Raw genomic sequence first — 16,465 nt, 5'->3', positions numbered from 1 at the left:
TAGCCAAATGGGGGGCACATTTTCACAAGACCATCAAAAGGCAAATCCCTGAAACCAGGGAAACCCCTTGCTAAATTTGAAGACCCTGCCCCAAAGCGTGGAGGTGACAGAGCTGCTCTGTGAAACAGTTGACTTTTTTAAAAACATGAGCAAAATGATATATTTTCCCCTAACCTTGTTCGGAGAAATGGTTGAACCATTTTAGCTGAAACTTTCCAAAAAATATTCAAACTTAGGTGGACATCGGCATAGAAAATTTCAGTCCAAGTAGTCAAAGTCTGGCAAAGGTATACACAAATGAAAATACGGTTTTATATTGGGAAGTGTCTGGCAACCTTAACTACAGGAGAAGCTACGAGCTCTGCCTACAATAAACGTCCAATTCTGCTTTGACTCTTACTAACCTATTTGACTCAATGACATCCTGCTGGAGTGAGTGCCACAGGTTAATTATTGTATATAATAGTTTCCTTTCATTTGTTATAAATGTATTCTCTCCCTCAGGGATATGCTTGCTTTCCAGTGGCTCTCTCTCCAACTTAGGTACTTACATGGCCCCCACAGTATCTGAGTATCTAGCTAACTTTAATAGATTTATTCTCACAACGCCCCTGTGAGGTGGAGACATGCTATTATCCCCACTTAACAAATAGGGATGTGAGGCACAGACTAAGTGTCTTGCCCGGGGTCATAGGTTTTTGTTGGTGGAGCAGGAGTTGAACCAATGCTCCCACTGCCTGAGCTAGTACTCTAACTATTGGGCCTTCTTTCCTCTCTACTAATGACTGCTGAATCTCTAAAGGTTCAGAGATCCATCCAAAAGTTCAAATGCTTATTGCAATCCCTTCACTCCACAGGACTCATGAGAACAGTCCTTCTTGCACATGATTTCCAGGACTACCACAGTGGTTTGGGCTAGTTTGAGAATACCACGAGTGCAGCCTTCCCCTGGGTATTTTGATATTTCTGATGGAAAACAGAAAACTCAGATGTGTGAGACCTTAACTAAAATCAGTCACACTGAAGACCCACATTGAAACATGATCTCAGAGATCAGTCAGTTCACGTTCAACATGAAGGCTGAGGTTGGTTCTTGTTTATCCAAACTGCTTTATCTTGACCCAATTTACAGTCAATCTCTGAGGTACTCAAGTAAAACTGAGAGGTTTCAGGGACAAATGATTCTGATAGAAGTTTTACCTGTGAAAAACCTTCAGGATTTGGTCCTCAGACAGCACACTTCTGTCTTAATTTGGCTAGTTCACCAGCATACTGCATGTGGTACAATATACTACTGTACATTATAGGGAACAACACAACCTAGCTATCAGCCTTTACCCCATGCTCTTTACTGGAGTTGCTGAACAAAGGGGTATCCTATCCTGGATGACAGACACACTAGAACAGAATAGGTCTTTGCCATTTCTAAGACTAACTCCTCTATACGATCCCACCTCCTAGTCCTGGAGGATCTTTCTTTACCTTCAGCAGCTGTGGCACTTTGAGCCTGAAAGTGCTTTTGTCTAATTTTCAACCCCCTGCAGCAGTGAAGCCAACTGACTATTGTTACGCTCCCTTCCCTCTCCCCAGGACTAAAGACTGACTGAAGTGAGCCAGGCTGTTCTTGGCAAGCGCAGGTTTCAAATTCTGCCATCCGCTGCCAACAGTTGATGCTAGTCATTTATTTAAAGCCCAGTCCTGCCGTGGCTACATTTTGCCTTCACTGTCCTATATCTCTTGTTCACCCCAATCCTGAGGCAGCTCCCCAGTTCCTGTGCAGTAGGGCGGGTAGCAACATTGCCCTCCACAGTGCTTGAGCCACAGACTGACTGACAGCTGGACTTACAGTCACCTTTGGGTGTCAGGGCATAAAAGTTCGAGTCAAGTATTGGCAGTGTCTATTTCTGTTTGTCATGCAGGCAAAATCACTGCGTCATGATGCCATGTCCTGAGATCAAGCAGTTGTGTCAGTATGTGATGAAGCTGTGATGTAACCTCATGAGACAGATAATGTGGAGTCATCACAACATGATTCAGTCTGCAGGGCTTTGTTGTGTGAGCAGTTTTTCAGTTCCAATCCCTGTGCAATCCCTTCCCATGAGCTTCACCCTGAGCTGCAAAGTAAAACTCAGTTGAAACAGACAACTCCTGTCCAATTTGGGGTTGAAACCAACATGGCCTGCACTGTTTCCACGTATAACCATTACTGCATTTCCAGACTTCAGGTCCCCCGAAACTCACGTTTCTGCAACTTATCCCCAGCCCCACACTCACCAAAAGATTTGTGACCCTTAGTTTCTAGGAGATACAATCAACAATATTACTGAGATCTTCATGTTTCCACAGCACTGCACATACATTCATTCATTCTCCCAGACCACTCTGACGCTGGCCCAAATTTGCCTGGCTCTGAATGTCATAACACACATTTCACCCAACTATAAATTGGATGCCTACAGGTAGCTCTGAATTCTGACTCCTGCAAGCCAGGCTCATGACAGGGACTTGGAATCAGGAATGTCCTGTGAGTTTTATCACAGTGTTGGTTACTCCGGGGTATAACAAATTGCCACAAACAAAAACTAAGGACAAGCAGAAAGTTAGAGTTTGATCCTACCGCAACACAGTATAAGGAAGCAACGAATTTATGGTGTGGTGCTTCCCTGACACAGCACCACTCAAAATGGCAGCATGCACTCGGGTGTAGGTGGGTCAGGGGAATTCTCAAACCCCTGTTCAGAAAACCCAGTTTTGCAGTCATCTAACCCGGTAAAGTGTATGGGGGAAGCTTCAGGACTGACATTATGCATAGATGCTATACATGGCTGCCTACAGTGCTGAATTATTAGGGGCCTGGTCAAACAGGGTGACTTTCCTTTAAGGGCACACTTGCAGCACTAGGAACACCAGCAGTAGCCAGGGTGAGGCTGGGCACCAAACTGTGTAGTGCTGACCTTGGAAGCTGTACCATTAAGAATAAATCTTGCACTTCTAAAGCCTAAAAATCCCAACTGCCCTGCAGGGAGAATTCTATTGATCTACAGTGAGTTCCTGTTAAATAAAATCCTTCCCCTCCTGCAGAGCAGGTGAATTGCAAAGCCCCAGAACTATACAGTGCTTTGCACACAGTATCTAATTAATCCCCACAACCTTCATTGGAGGTGATTCAGTATCATTATCTCCAATAAAGATAGGAAAATTAAGGCACAGCGAGGGGAGTGACTTGCCCAAGGTCACACAGGACATCCATGACTGAGCTGGGAACAGAACCCAAGAGTCCTGATCCCCAAACATGTGGTCCAGTCACTAGACTGTGCTACGAAGTGGGGGAGGCCAGAGGGCAAAAACAGATGAAAGCCCTATGATTCTGCCAACAATCCACAGTTGTGTTTCAACAAGTACATTCCAGCCGCACTCCAGTGCTAATAGCCAAATATTACTGAGAAATTGATCTCAATAAAAAGTAACATTACCAAAGGGAAGTTCCATTTTCTTTGTTAAGTGGGCCTACTGCTATCATTTTTTTTTTTTTTTTTTACACTCATCCAGCTTATTCTGAGCACGGCACCGGGCGCAATACAGGGGCAAAAACAATTAACGGAACCGTCTGGGATTTGAACGGTCTATAGATCAAATGTCTTTTATTTGCTAAGCTCTGTCTCATTTGGCCTAGAATGGATGTGTCTTGGCTGCCTGCACTGGCAATAATTGTGCCTCATATATCCCCAATCAGACGCCTTTAAATGATCAGACAGAACTAGCAGCAATGAGAAGAAGGTGTGGTGACATTCATTGTACTTGAGAAATTGCTGACTGTCTTCTACAGATTTGCCCTGGGCACAGGTGAGTTTGGAGGCACCTTGTCACTAGTGTTGTGATAACTGGGCCTAAAAATTTACCCTAACTGTGAGGTCACCTGTACAACTGTGGGAAAGTTTATTAAGTGTCTCAATAACCTATGACAACAAATGTTGATAGGAAAAGGTGCAACGGGGAGGCAGGGCTGAATTAGTCCAAACAAAAAGGCCTACTGGTTCAATTCAAGGACTGTGTTGAGATCGTGTCTTGTAAACACGAAAAATGAGGGACCAGAAATCAATCACACTGATACACAGTGGTGTATCAAAGATTACGTCTAACTGGTGGACAAAATAATGAGGGGATGAGCTATTTCCCCCTCACTCCTTTTTGGGGTCCTTAACATCAGAGAGACTTTAAAAGGGAAATTGGTGGATGGATGGAGGCAAGCACAATGCTGGCACACTGAAAGATCAGAGAAGGGGAAGGAGAAGCTTCACCATCACAGCTGCCATCCCCACCGTGTCCTGGGAGCCTGGACATTCTTCATCTAATCCTGAGAAGTGTCCTGACCAGACCAGACCAGAGAAAGGGAGCCAGAGGACATTGCTACCTCCACCAGCTTCAGCTGAATCTCAACCACCACCTCGGATGAGAGACTTTGTCTCTCCTACCTCTGTCCTGTGTCCTTTCCCTTCACTACCATTTTTCTTCTCTTTCCTGTCCCTTTTCTTCTGCATTCTGTCTAATTAGAGTCTGGCTTGCCCAGCCAAGACTATATATTCTGCATCACTGCTGTAAGCCTGTGACCAGAACGAGGCAGCTAAATGAACTGTCCTAAACAGTCGGACAATGCTATGGTTTGCCAGGTCTCGGGGTGGCTAATAAGACCATGTGCTATGCCTGTATTTCCAGCAGTGAGGCTGCAAGTGAGAGTCAACACAAGTGACAGAAACTGCATTTTCTATCTTTGCTGGGGTTTTTCTTCCCTCGTTTGTGTTTGTCGTGTTTCATCTTTGAAGAAATGGGCTCGGACTTTAACTACAACAGTAACAACAACAGCCCTTCTCAACTACCTTTTTCTCTTTCCCTCAAAAAGAACAGTTATTACCAAATAATTGTCAAATAAGAGGGGTTCCCTTCTAAAAACTCTCAACAGTTAAAGTGAAAGGGATTTACATTTCAAATACTTTAATCTTTTCCCCTCTTCTTCATGTATCTTTAATAAAAGGTTAAACAGATATTTAATGGTGTGTTTGCCATGGTACAAAGCAGGCTGAGGTCTCTGTATACCAAACCCTAAGCCTTGTTTAACAGTGCTTAATGTTGGACAGTGACTGGGTCACGTTAACACCTTTAACTCTCTGGGTCCATTTATTCCATCTAAATTAATACAATACTACGTTACTCTACTGGATGGCTCTGCCAGCAACTCAGCCATCAGTGCAGGCTGATGAAGGAGAGAGACACAGACAGGGGGATACCTTCCTTGTCTGTCAACCAAGCCTGTGCTAAAGCAAAAGGATCAGCAGGACCCCAGCCTGCACCTGGGACTGCTACCAATAAGCCACCTGGAACTCATCACACACAGCCACATTTTGTGCCCCAACAGATGAAAGACAGAACTCAGAGAGGGAGAGACACTGAACCTGGGGAAAAGAGACTTCAGAACTGGGAGGAAGGATCCCCACTCCCCAGGGTATCATCAGCTCAGATGAAAGTAAGATTAACTGGTCCTTGGGGCAGAGGGTGAGGGGGAACCATCACAGAAGGAATGCTCCCTGGTAACCTGGGTAGGGATTGGCACTATCAAACGGGAGTAGAGTTTCCTTTGTACTAAGGGTGGTGAGGACCATTGGGTGGGAGAGACTCAGATCCCACTAAGCCATCAAAGTGAGGAGAAGAGTCCCCGGAGCTTGGGGGCACCATCCTAATAACCCAACTTTAAGTCCAGGAGCAGCGCAGTCTTGTCCCCACTGAGCTCCTACACACACCCAGTTTGGTAAGCATGATCTCACAGCACACTTGACTTACCCCGCTCACACGTTTTGCCCCAGTAGCCAGTGCCAGTGCAGTCGCAGATGAAGCGGTTCCAGCCGTCCTTGCAGAGAGCATTGTTCTTACATGGGTAACTGTCGCACTGCTTGGTGCTGAGCCGGGTGCAGGAGGATTTGACCCCGGCAGCATTCTGCACCTCCGCCAGCTGCCGGATGTTCTTGCTCCGTCCATCGATGAACAGGTCCCGGATGCAGCCTACATAGCCATAGTTCAGCATGGCCGTCCAGAGCTCTGTGGGGAGGATGAGGCCTGCCCGGTTCTCAGGTAGCCCACCTAGGTACATGTCCCCTTCCAGGTCCAAGATTTCACTCTCCCCACTGGCAGTGAATGGGGTGCGCCTGCTGTTCACTGATATGGTACCTGGCGTAAGGAGGAAAAGGAAACATCAGCCAACAGCTCCACTGACAGCGCAGGTCTACTACAGTTCCTATGGTCCTTGAATGCAGGTTAACGATGATGGTTTCAGCTGGGGAGACTGACGATCCCCAGTAAAACACAGCACTGACTGAAAAAGTGTGTCCTACACTGCCCCTCCCCACCTCTTCCCCCCAGCCACAGGCTCTAAACTCTTCCAGGCAGGGACTGTGTGTCCATGTGTGCTTCTACAGCACAAAGTACAATGGGGTCCCACTCCTGATTAGGGACTCCAGGTGCTACAATAATACACACATTCAATAACATGGTCTTAATTCTCCTCCTGTCTTGTAGGAAGAGAAGGTCTTTCTTTAAAAAAAGAAGAAAAAAAAGCAAAAACCCAGGAACTCAGTGTTATTCAATGGGATTCACCCTGCAAGGCAGGAAATCACAAAGTGCAGCTTTGAAATTAGAAGGCTCTGGTACTATATAGGATTAAAATAAATAGTACTCATACTAATACATAGCTCTTATACAATGCTATTCATCCGCAGACCTCAATGCGTTTTACAAAGAAGGTACCATTATCCCCATTTCACAGGTGGGAAAATGGGGAGACAGAGAGGTGAAGGTGAACTCCAAAAGAGAGAGTTCTTATTATTATTTGTAGTAGAGTTGCTTCTAGGCTTCAAGCTGAAAGCCCCATTGTGCAAGGCACTGTACATACATACTTGAAGAGGCAGTACCTGCCATGAAGAGTTTACAATCAAGCAGACAAAGGGTACAAGGGAAAAACAGAGAAGTGTAAAGACTAACACAAGATCATCCAATGGGTCAGTGGCAGAGATAAAAGCAGAACCCAGGTCTCTGACAGGCCAGCCCAGTGCAGTCTACTAGACCACACTGCTTCTCATTCAGGACTTCAGCTGTTTTTGAAATAGGGACACCAGCCCACCAATCCGCTTTGAACTAAGAATCAGAAACTTGTTCCATCTAGCTCTAAATCATCACGTGTGATTGCCCTGTCATTAAGATACTCTGTGTCCCCAGAAGGGACTGTCTATGCTTTAAGATTAATTCCAGATCACTGCATTCTTTATCCTACACCCCTAGGAGGGGGCAGGGGAGTTTGGTTAATAGAGTTTGCTCTGAGAAAATGCAGTCACATACATATGCCTTTCCCCCCCTTAAGCTGTAATACGCATCTTCTTGAACAGAGAACAGAATGCAAACGGGGCATTTCACGTGTGTGATGTTCTATATAACTTAAGGATAATGTCAGAGGCAGCAGAGTGTTTGAGGCAATAGAGGCATTACAAATTAAAGGCTCAGAGAGAACTGGGGTTGTTTGATGAACCATGTTGTGTAAGTAAATTGCACCACCACAGACATTTTCCACTTTATATGGCAAGAACACAATACGGCTATATACGCAAAGGTAGCACATCACAGAGCAGCAAGGTCACAGTCCCTCTCCACCTGGCTCTGCTGCCACTGCACTTGGAAGGTTGTGTTCATGTTGTGGACAGTATACTGTATTACCAAAAAGAGAGTCAAGAGAAGGGTAACTGAAATGATCAAGGGGCTGGAGAGTCTGACTTATGGGAAAAGGTTAAAAGATCAGATGAAACCTGACTAGCTTGGCCAATCAGCCACAGAGGGAGAGACATAACAGTCTGCAAATACTGAAAAGGTGAAAATACCCAGGAAGGAGAGGAAACACCAAGGCTAAAGATGTAAAGCAAGGAAGAAGAGGATGAAATTAAGAAAGGAAGTATGTATCTAGGCTGAGTAATAAGCTAAGCTTCTTGATTGTGAGATGCATTAGGCTCTACAACAGTCTCCCTATGAAAGTGACACAAGTCCCATTACATGGAACTTTTAAGACCAGACTGGAAAAGCCACTGGAGGGACCAATCCAGCACTGGACCTAGGGAGAAGGGACCAGATGAGCTAGGAAATCTTTTCTATCTCTAACATCTACAATTCTGGGAAGACAGAACAAAGCTCTACCACAGAAATCAGAAGGGCTCTTCTGCCTCATTTCTGACCCCCCAAGGGCCTTAACTGGGGGCCTGTGTAAGCGAGTGGGAGTGCCCAAAAAGGCAGCAACCAGTGAAGGCAGAGCCAGTATGGGAAACAGTACACTGATGCAAACGGACATCCAGTCTGCCAGGAAGCCTTTCAGAGTCAGCAAGGGTGGGATAACATGTGCTCTGTAGCTCAGAATTGGCTGAAAATGTTCTCTTGTAATGAGGTGCAGCATTTCCCAGCTAGAAAGGGTGACAGATTTCATGGACATTACCAGTAGGAGGCTGCCCTGGGGATAGAAAGGTTACAGGATACGGGAGCGGATGTTAGGCATCCAAGTCCGAGCTGTCAGCCCTTGTCAGCATACAGTGAAAATAGAGCTTTGGTTGTGTTGCCAGCCATCACCGACTGAAGCACATGCAGAGCCAAAGGGGACTGGAGATGCCAGAGGTTATGTGAGCAGGACAACTGCCCTGCTTCCCAGCAGCCCCTTTCCTACTCTTGTACCTAGTGGTAGGGAGAACATGGACCTTTACAGGTGATTCTGCTAGCTCAGCAGAGCTCAAAGCTTGGGAGAACTGGAAGAAAGGAAAGAATCTAATGAGGATGGGGTACCTTATGAATGAGATACAGAACGTCCAGTTCACTGGCTCAAATCTAGCCCAGATCAAAACCAGTTTTCAGTTATTAAAGTCTAACGGTCATTGGATGACCTATGTGAAATGAGTCTGTTGTTTCTCAGTCCAGTTTCTAACAGGCGGATGTCCACGTCACAAAAAGCTCAGGACCTGCTGGCAATCAGCAGAAAAGCCAGGGACTGAACAAACCATGGAGACTGAATTCCCTTCTCATCCCTAGCAGAGGCCCCTGAAGGTTTGAATGCTCAATGCACACTAAAGGGGTTACATGAGGGAACTCTCAGTGCTGGTCCTCCTGTTACCTTGGCAGAAAGGACATCAGAGGGCAGGGCTCTCAATCCAGCAATTTTCACCAGCACAAAATTCAGTTAAAAAAAGAAAAGAACAAATCTGTTCACTGTTGTTCAACAAAGCACATTTAATTTGAAGTCTGTTATCTCTGATCAGGTTTCAGGCAATCAATAAACCTTTCTGCTGAGCAGCAAACAGGTCAGTCCTGCAATCTGCCTCCTTGGGGTGCTCAGGTGACTTCTCCTAGGGGTAATGTCAATCTCAGCTATCATTATGCACCAAAATGTGCCCCTCTCAGGTTGGATTTTAACAAGCTGTTTCAACCAGGACTTTGCTTTTTCATCTTTTTCTTCTTACTCTGGAGCTCTTTTTGTCCAAGGGCCAGGTATGCTCCATGTGAGCAAGCAAAACTGTAGGCAGTAATGAACGCTACTAATTGAGTTTATCCTTGCAAGTTAATTAGATTCTAGCAAATCTACAGAAATCATTTATTTATTTACGTCTTCATTTGTAAAATGTTCCTGTCGATGTCGCTAGGTGCTAATGGAATCAAATTACATACATTAAAACCTAGATGGGCTCAATGTCAAACACAAAGAAACTCCTTTAAACGATCACAGAAATGACCAGCTCTTCAGACAAAGGCCTGGATAAAGAGAGAGGCTGTGCAGTAGTCCCTAAAAGTCAGCTCTTTTGAAAAATCAGGGGAAGCAAATTCCCTCTGCTGAGAACACTCTATTGCAAGCCCCAAGAAGCACAAATCTAGGACCTTTATATTATGGAGATCACAGGTCAAATCCCAGACCTAACTGCAAATGTAGGCAAAATTCCCTTTACAGCAACATATGGCCAGACATTCAACTCCTGATGGTCTAGGACAGGGGTCGGCAGCCTTTCAGAAGTGATGTGCCGAGCCTTCATTTATTCACTCTAATTTAAGGTTTTGTGTGCCAGTAATACATTTTAACATTTTTAGAAGACCTCTTTCTAGAAGTCTATAATATATAACTAAACTATCGTTGTATGTAAAGTAAATAAGGTTTTTACAATCTTTAAGAATCTTCATTTAAAATTAAATTAAAATGCAGAGCCCCTGAGACTGGTGGCCAGAACCTGGGCAGTGTGAGTGCCACTGAAAATCAGCTCGCGTGCCACCTTTGGCATGCGTGCCATAGGTTGCCTACCCCGGTCTAGGAGAAGTTCAAGCCCAACTGTTCACATATTCACAAGGATCACGTTGTAGATATGATTATTTAACTTCCTAATTTATTTTGGAGCACAACCACGAGTGTATGTTTGCTTGCTCTACAACATCAGAAACAAAGAAAATACCTTTGGAAACTAGATAATATGGTGACAGGCATAATATAAAGAATATATATATTCTGTTAGTTGAAATTCTAAAAGTGAGAAGCAGCAAAGAGGACTCAACCAGATATAGAAAGACTCAGAGAAGGACTTTCACTCTGAGAAATACTTTGGAAAGGGAGAGCCTAGCTAGGAATAAAGGAAGAATCCCTATTCAAACAGTGATCTGCAAGAGCATCAAAGGAAACAAGAGAATAGGGCAGTGATTGGCCAACTCCTCTCTCTCCCTTGTCCCGACAAAATTTTCCACTAGTTTGGAAGTTTCTCCCTGTTAATTGTTTACCTAGTCTCCCCAGACCCTACATAGACCCAGGAGAGGGTGCTAATATTGGATCAGATCCTGAAGGTCTTACTCAGTTTCTACTCAGCATTTATTTATTCCCAGTGAAGTCAATGGGAGTTAGTTGGAATAAAAGCCAAGTAATAAAATTCATTATGCACTTGACCCCAAGGCTTGGCCCCCCAAAAATGACCACTATGATGATGTACGTGATTACTGAACTAGGTGCAGATTAAATAGAGTTAAAGAGTAAGATGCTGAAGGGCTGCTTATAAAGGCTTCTTCTGTGGGGCTATTCTAAAGCTCACGTTGAATACTTCATACACTTCTGGCCCTTTGAAATGTCTCCTACTCTGCTAGGTGAATTTCTTTAAGTAACACAGAGTTCTTGCAAGAAAGCAACTCCCTTCTAGGAGTAAGAATTTTAAAGGACCAGGATTTTATGCTCCCCCACCAGAGGAGAAAGATGAACCTATTTAAGATTTTATGCTCCTACCTGATCTGCCATCTCGCTGGATATCAACATGATACCACTCTCCATCATTGGCTTTCTTCTGGGTGGCTTTCACCTTGATGGTGCCGGAGCCCATATCAAGCAGCAAGTAGAGGTTCCCATCTAGCAGCTCCACTGCAAAGAAGTCTACCTTGGTGTTCTTTTGGCTCCTGGCATCCTTCCTCTCCTGGGGCTTGCCATGGGTGAAGAGGATCAGGCCATTGGGCTCAGTGGTGCGGAAGTCAAAGGAGATGGAGCCCATCCGCTTGGTATTCCACTTAGGCAGACTGATGTAGGCCTCTGGAGTCTCAAAACTGATGGGATCCAGCGTGGCCACGTTCTCACATGTGAATTTCACCTCCCCGTAGATCTTCATCTTGGTGTCACTGATCCTCGCCAAGCGAGACAGCTCTAGACGGATGTCGTTATTCTTATAAACAACCTGTCCGAGACAAAGATATACTCTATACATCAATTCTGCAACCAATACAATGCCTCCCAATCCCTACCAGGCGTGGGAGAGAAGCACTCAAAAATGCTTTGGGGAGTGGGGATGAGACCTTGGGAGAATCTTACATGGTGACAGAGAGGGAGGACAGGGCTAGGATGGTGCCTGGAAATAACAATTGGCGCACTATAAATACCATAAATCAGAACAGCAGAAGAGAACAATTACTGGAGGTCAGGAAGCCCCATAACCCCACCACAGATCCCACTGCATACACTGCCATTGAGGATCTAGTACATAATATACACTCTGCGGCTGGAACCATGATGATTCATTTATATAGACCCCACTACAACACACACGACAGAGTGTACCCTTAGTATTCACATACACAAGCTCTGTAGGAAAATCTGGACCAACGCTGCAGTTTCTTTAGTACCCTCATAAGGTCAGTTAAACATTGGAGCGGGAGTGCTAAAATTTCACTTACATTACAGGTGCTAGGAAATATTGGTGAGTGTACTGTGGATCCTGAACAGCCATAAGCTTCCCCCACAAAAGCAAACAAACAAAACTAGCCCTAACTTTTCTCTCATCAAGAAATCTTAAAACACTGTCAGTCACAAAACCTTACAACAGGTTTGTTCTGCTATCCCAGAGGCTGACATCCAGCCAGAGGGGGAGCTCAAGTAAACTAGAGATTCCTATTTCTAGAACCAGACAGACACAACTGAGTCACTGTTGAAAAGGGAGGAAACAGAGGGAAGCCACGTTGGCTTATAGTATCAGGAAGATCAATCTGCAACAAACATAAAAGGATAACAGTAGGAGGGGCAGCTTGATAAAATTCTAAAGTAGATAAACCAGGAATAATTTAAAAAAGAAGGAGAAATCTGTACCCACTTAGGACTCCACAGCTTTCACTAGGCTTCATGCAGTACCCCCTTGGAGCTTTATAATGACATTTGAGATACAGCTCAGATCCTCCTGCTCCAAGAGAACAAACCCCTGCCTCTTTAGCTAAGAGAGACACTTGATGTAAGATAGTTTTTAAGGGCCTATGACACAGTCAAGTAGTTCTGATTCCATCCAGTAGAGGGCAGTAGTGACACATAAATGTTGGCCACTTCCTTACGATATTCCTAATTATAACACTCTGCATCTTCAAAGTTCTTTACAAATACTAATGAATTAATATCCAAAAGGGGAATGCAATTTATTTGTTAAAAGTTTACAAATAAAATATATCCTTAGATGATATATCCTGAAGCAAATACTCACCAACAACCACATACCACACAACAGAACCACTAACCCAGGAACTTATCCTTGCAACAAAGCCCGTTGCCAATTGTGCCCACATATCTATTCAGGGGACACCATCACAGGGCCTAATAACATCAACCACACTATCAGAGGCTCGTTCACCTGCACATCCACCAATGTGATTTATGCCATCATGTGCCAGCAATGCCCCTCTGCCATGTACATTGGTCAAACTGGACAGTCTCTACGTAAAAGAATAAATGGACACAAATCAGATGTCAAGAATTATAACATTCATAAACCAGTCGTAGAACACTTCAATCTCTCTGGTCACGGAATCACAGACATGAAGGTCGCTATCTTAAAACAAAGAAACTTCAAATCCAGACTCCAGCGAGAAACTGCTGAATTGGAATTCATTTGCAAATTGGATACTATTAATTTAGGCTTAAATAGAGACTGGGAGTGGCTAAGTCATTATGCAAGGTAGCCTATTTCCTCTTGTTTTTTCCTACTCCCCCCCCCCCCGCCCCAGATGTTCTGGTTTAACTTGGTTTTAAACTTGGAGAGTGGTCAGTTTGGATGAGCTATTACCAGCAGGAGAGTGAGTCTGTGTGTGTATGGGGGTGGGTTTTTGGAGGGGGGTGAGGGAGTGAGAGAACCTGGATTTGTGCAGGAAATGGCCTAACTTCATTATCATGCACATTGTGTAAAGAGTTGTCACTTTGGATGGGCTATCACCAGCAGGAGAGTGAATTTGTGTGGGGGGGTGGAGGGTGAGAAAACCTGGATTTGTGCTGGAAATGGCCTAACCTGATGCTCACTTTAGATAAGCTATTACCAGCAGGACAGTGGGGTGGGAGGAGGTATTGTTTCATATTCTCTGTGTATATATAAAGTCTGCTGCAGTTTCCACGGTATGCATCTGATGAAGTGAGCTGTAGCTCACGAAAGCTCATGCTCAAATAAATTGGTTAGTCTCTAAGGTGCCACAAGGACTCCTTTTCTTTTTGCGAATACAGACTAACACGGCTGTTACTCTGAAACCTTAGATGATGCTATCTCTAAACCTTGAATTTAATGATTGTGTCACAACCCCAGTGCTCTCTGTCATTTCTGTAGACTGGCTGTGTCTCATTGGGATATATGACAGTAGAGACCAAAACCTTATTTCTAATAAAAAGAAAAGGAGTACTTGTGGCACCTTAGAGATTAACCAATTTATTTGAGCATAAGCTTTCATGAGCTACAGCTCACTTTATCAGATGCATACTGTGGAAAGTATAGAAGATCTTTTTATAAACACAAAGCATGAAAAAATGGGAGTTTACCACTACAAAAGGTTTTCTCTCCCCCCACCCCACTCTCCTGCTGGTAATAGCTTATCTAAAGTGATCACTCTCCTTACAATGTGTATGATAATCAAGTTGGGCCATTTCCAGCACAAATTCAGGTTTTCTCCCCCCCCAACCCACTCTCCTGTTGGTAATAGCTTATCTAAAGTGATCACTCTCCCTGCATGCCACAAGGGGCCACAGCAATGGTTCCCTCAACCCACCCAGCAATATTGTTAACCTATCCAACTATACTCTTAGCCCAGCAGAAGCAGCTGTCCTATCTAGGGGCCTCTCCTTCTGCCCCTCCACCCCCATGAACATGATACAGTTCTGTGGTGATCTAGAATCCTATTTTCGACGTCTCTGACTCAAGGAATATTTCCAACACATCTCTGAACAACATACTAATCCACAGAGACCTCCCTATCAAACACTACAAAAAGAAGGATTCTAGGTGGACTCCTCCTGAAGGTCGAGACAGCAGACTGGACTTCTACATAGAGTGTTTCCGCCAACGTGCACGGGCTGAAATTGTGGAAAAGCAGCAACACTTGCCCCACAACCTCAGCCGTGCAGAACACAATGCCATCCACAGCCTCAGAAACAACTCTAACATCATAATCAAAAAGGCTGACAAAGGAGGTGCTGTTGTCATCATGAATAGGTCGGAATATGAACAAGAGGCTGCTCGGCAGCTCTCCAACACCACTTTCTACAAGCCATTACCCTCTGATCCCACTGAGAGTTACCAAAAGAAACGACAGCATTTGCTCAAGAAACTCCCTGAAAAAGCACAAGATCAAATCCGCGCAGACACACCCCTTGAACCCCGACCTGGGATATTCTATCTACTACCCAAGATCCATAAACCTGGAAATCCTGGGCACCCCATCATCTCAGGCATTGGCACCCTGACAGCAGGATTGTCTGGCTATGTAGACTCCCTCCTCAGGCCCTACGCTACCAGCACTCCCAGTTACCTTCGAGACACCACTGACTTCCTGAGGAAACTACAATCCATCGGTGATCTTCCTGATAACACCATCCTGGCCACTATGGATGTAGAAGCCCTCTACACCAACATTCCACACAAAGATGGACTACAAGCTGTCAAGAACACTACCCCCGATAATGTCACGGCTAACCTGGTGGCTGAACTTTGTGACTTTGTCCTTACCCATAACTATTTTACATTTGGGGACAATGTATACCTTCAAATCAGCGGCACTGCTATGGGTACCCGCATGGCCCCACAGTATGCCAACATTTTTATGGCTGACTTAGAACAACGCTTCCTCAGCTCTTGTCCCCTAATGCCCCTACTCTACTTGCGCTATATTGATGACATCTTCATCATCTGGACCCATGGAAAAGAAGCCCTTGAGGAATTCCACCATGATTTCAACAATTTCCATCCCACCATCAACCTCAGCCTGGACCAGTCCACACAAGAGATCCACTTCCTGGACATTACAGTGCTAATAAACGATGGTCACATAAACACCACCCTATACCGGAAACCTACTGACCGCTATTCCTACCTACATGCCTCCAGCTTTCACCCTGACCACACCACACGATCCACTGTCTACAGCCAAGCTCTGCGATACAACCGCATTTGCTCCAACCCCTCAGACAGAGACAAACACCTACAAGATCTCTATCAAGCATTCTTACAACTACAATACCCACCTGCGGAAGTGAAGAAACAGACTGATTGAGCCAGAAGAGTTCCCAGAAGTCACCTACTACAGGACAGGCCTAACAAAGAAAATAACAGAACACCACTAGCCGTCACCTTCAGCCCCCAACTAAAACCTCTCCAACGTATTATTAAGGATCTACAACCTATCCTGAAGGATGACCCAACACTCTCACAAATCTTGGGAGACAGGCCAGTCCTTGCCTACAGACAGCCCCCCAACCTGAAGCTAATACTCACCAGCAACCACATACCACACAACAGAACCACTAACCCAGGAACCTATCCTTGCAACAAAGCCTGTTGCCAACTGTGCCCACATATCTATTCAGGGGACACCATCACAGGGCCTAATAACATCAGCCACGCTATCAGAGGCTCGTTCACCTGCACATCCACCA

At 44.9% G+C, this 16,465-nt stretch overlaps 1 protein-coding gene across 13 annotated transcripts in view; it reads right to left on the bottom strand.

The window, feature by feature from the left end:
- NRXN3 (neurexin 3) overlaps positions 1 to 16,465 on the bottom strand; it is a 1,334,999-nt gene that overhangs the window by 929,700 nt on the left and 388,834 nt on the right. For all 13 annotated transcript variants that reach the window (XM_077820368.1, XM_077820370.1, XM_077820366.1 and 10 more), the window contains 2 exons: positions 11,315 to 11,753; positions 5,833 to 6,216 (listed from right to left, as the gene is read on the bottom strand). In XM_077820368.1, the coding sequence (XP_077676494.1) occupies positions 5,833 to 6,216; positions 11,315 to 11,753 (823 nt within the window). The remainder of the gene's footprint in view (positions 1 to 5,832; positions 6,217 to 11,314; positions 11,754 to 16,465) is intronic.

Source organism: Eretmochelys imbricata, chromosome 6 (genome assembly GCF_965152235.1).
Source record: "Eretmochelys imbricata isolate rEreImb1 chromosome 6, rEreImb1.hap1, whole genome shotgun sequence".
NCBI lineage: Eukaryota > Metazoa > Chordata > Testudines > Cheloniidae > Eretmochelys > Eretmochelys imbricata.
This window is presented reverse-complemented; position numbering and strand designations above follow the sequence as displayed.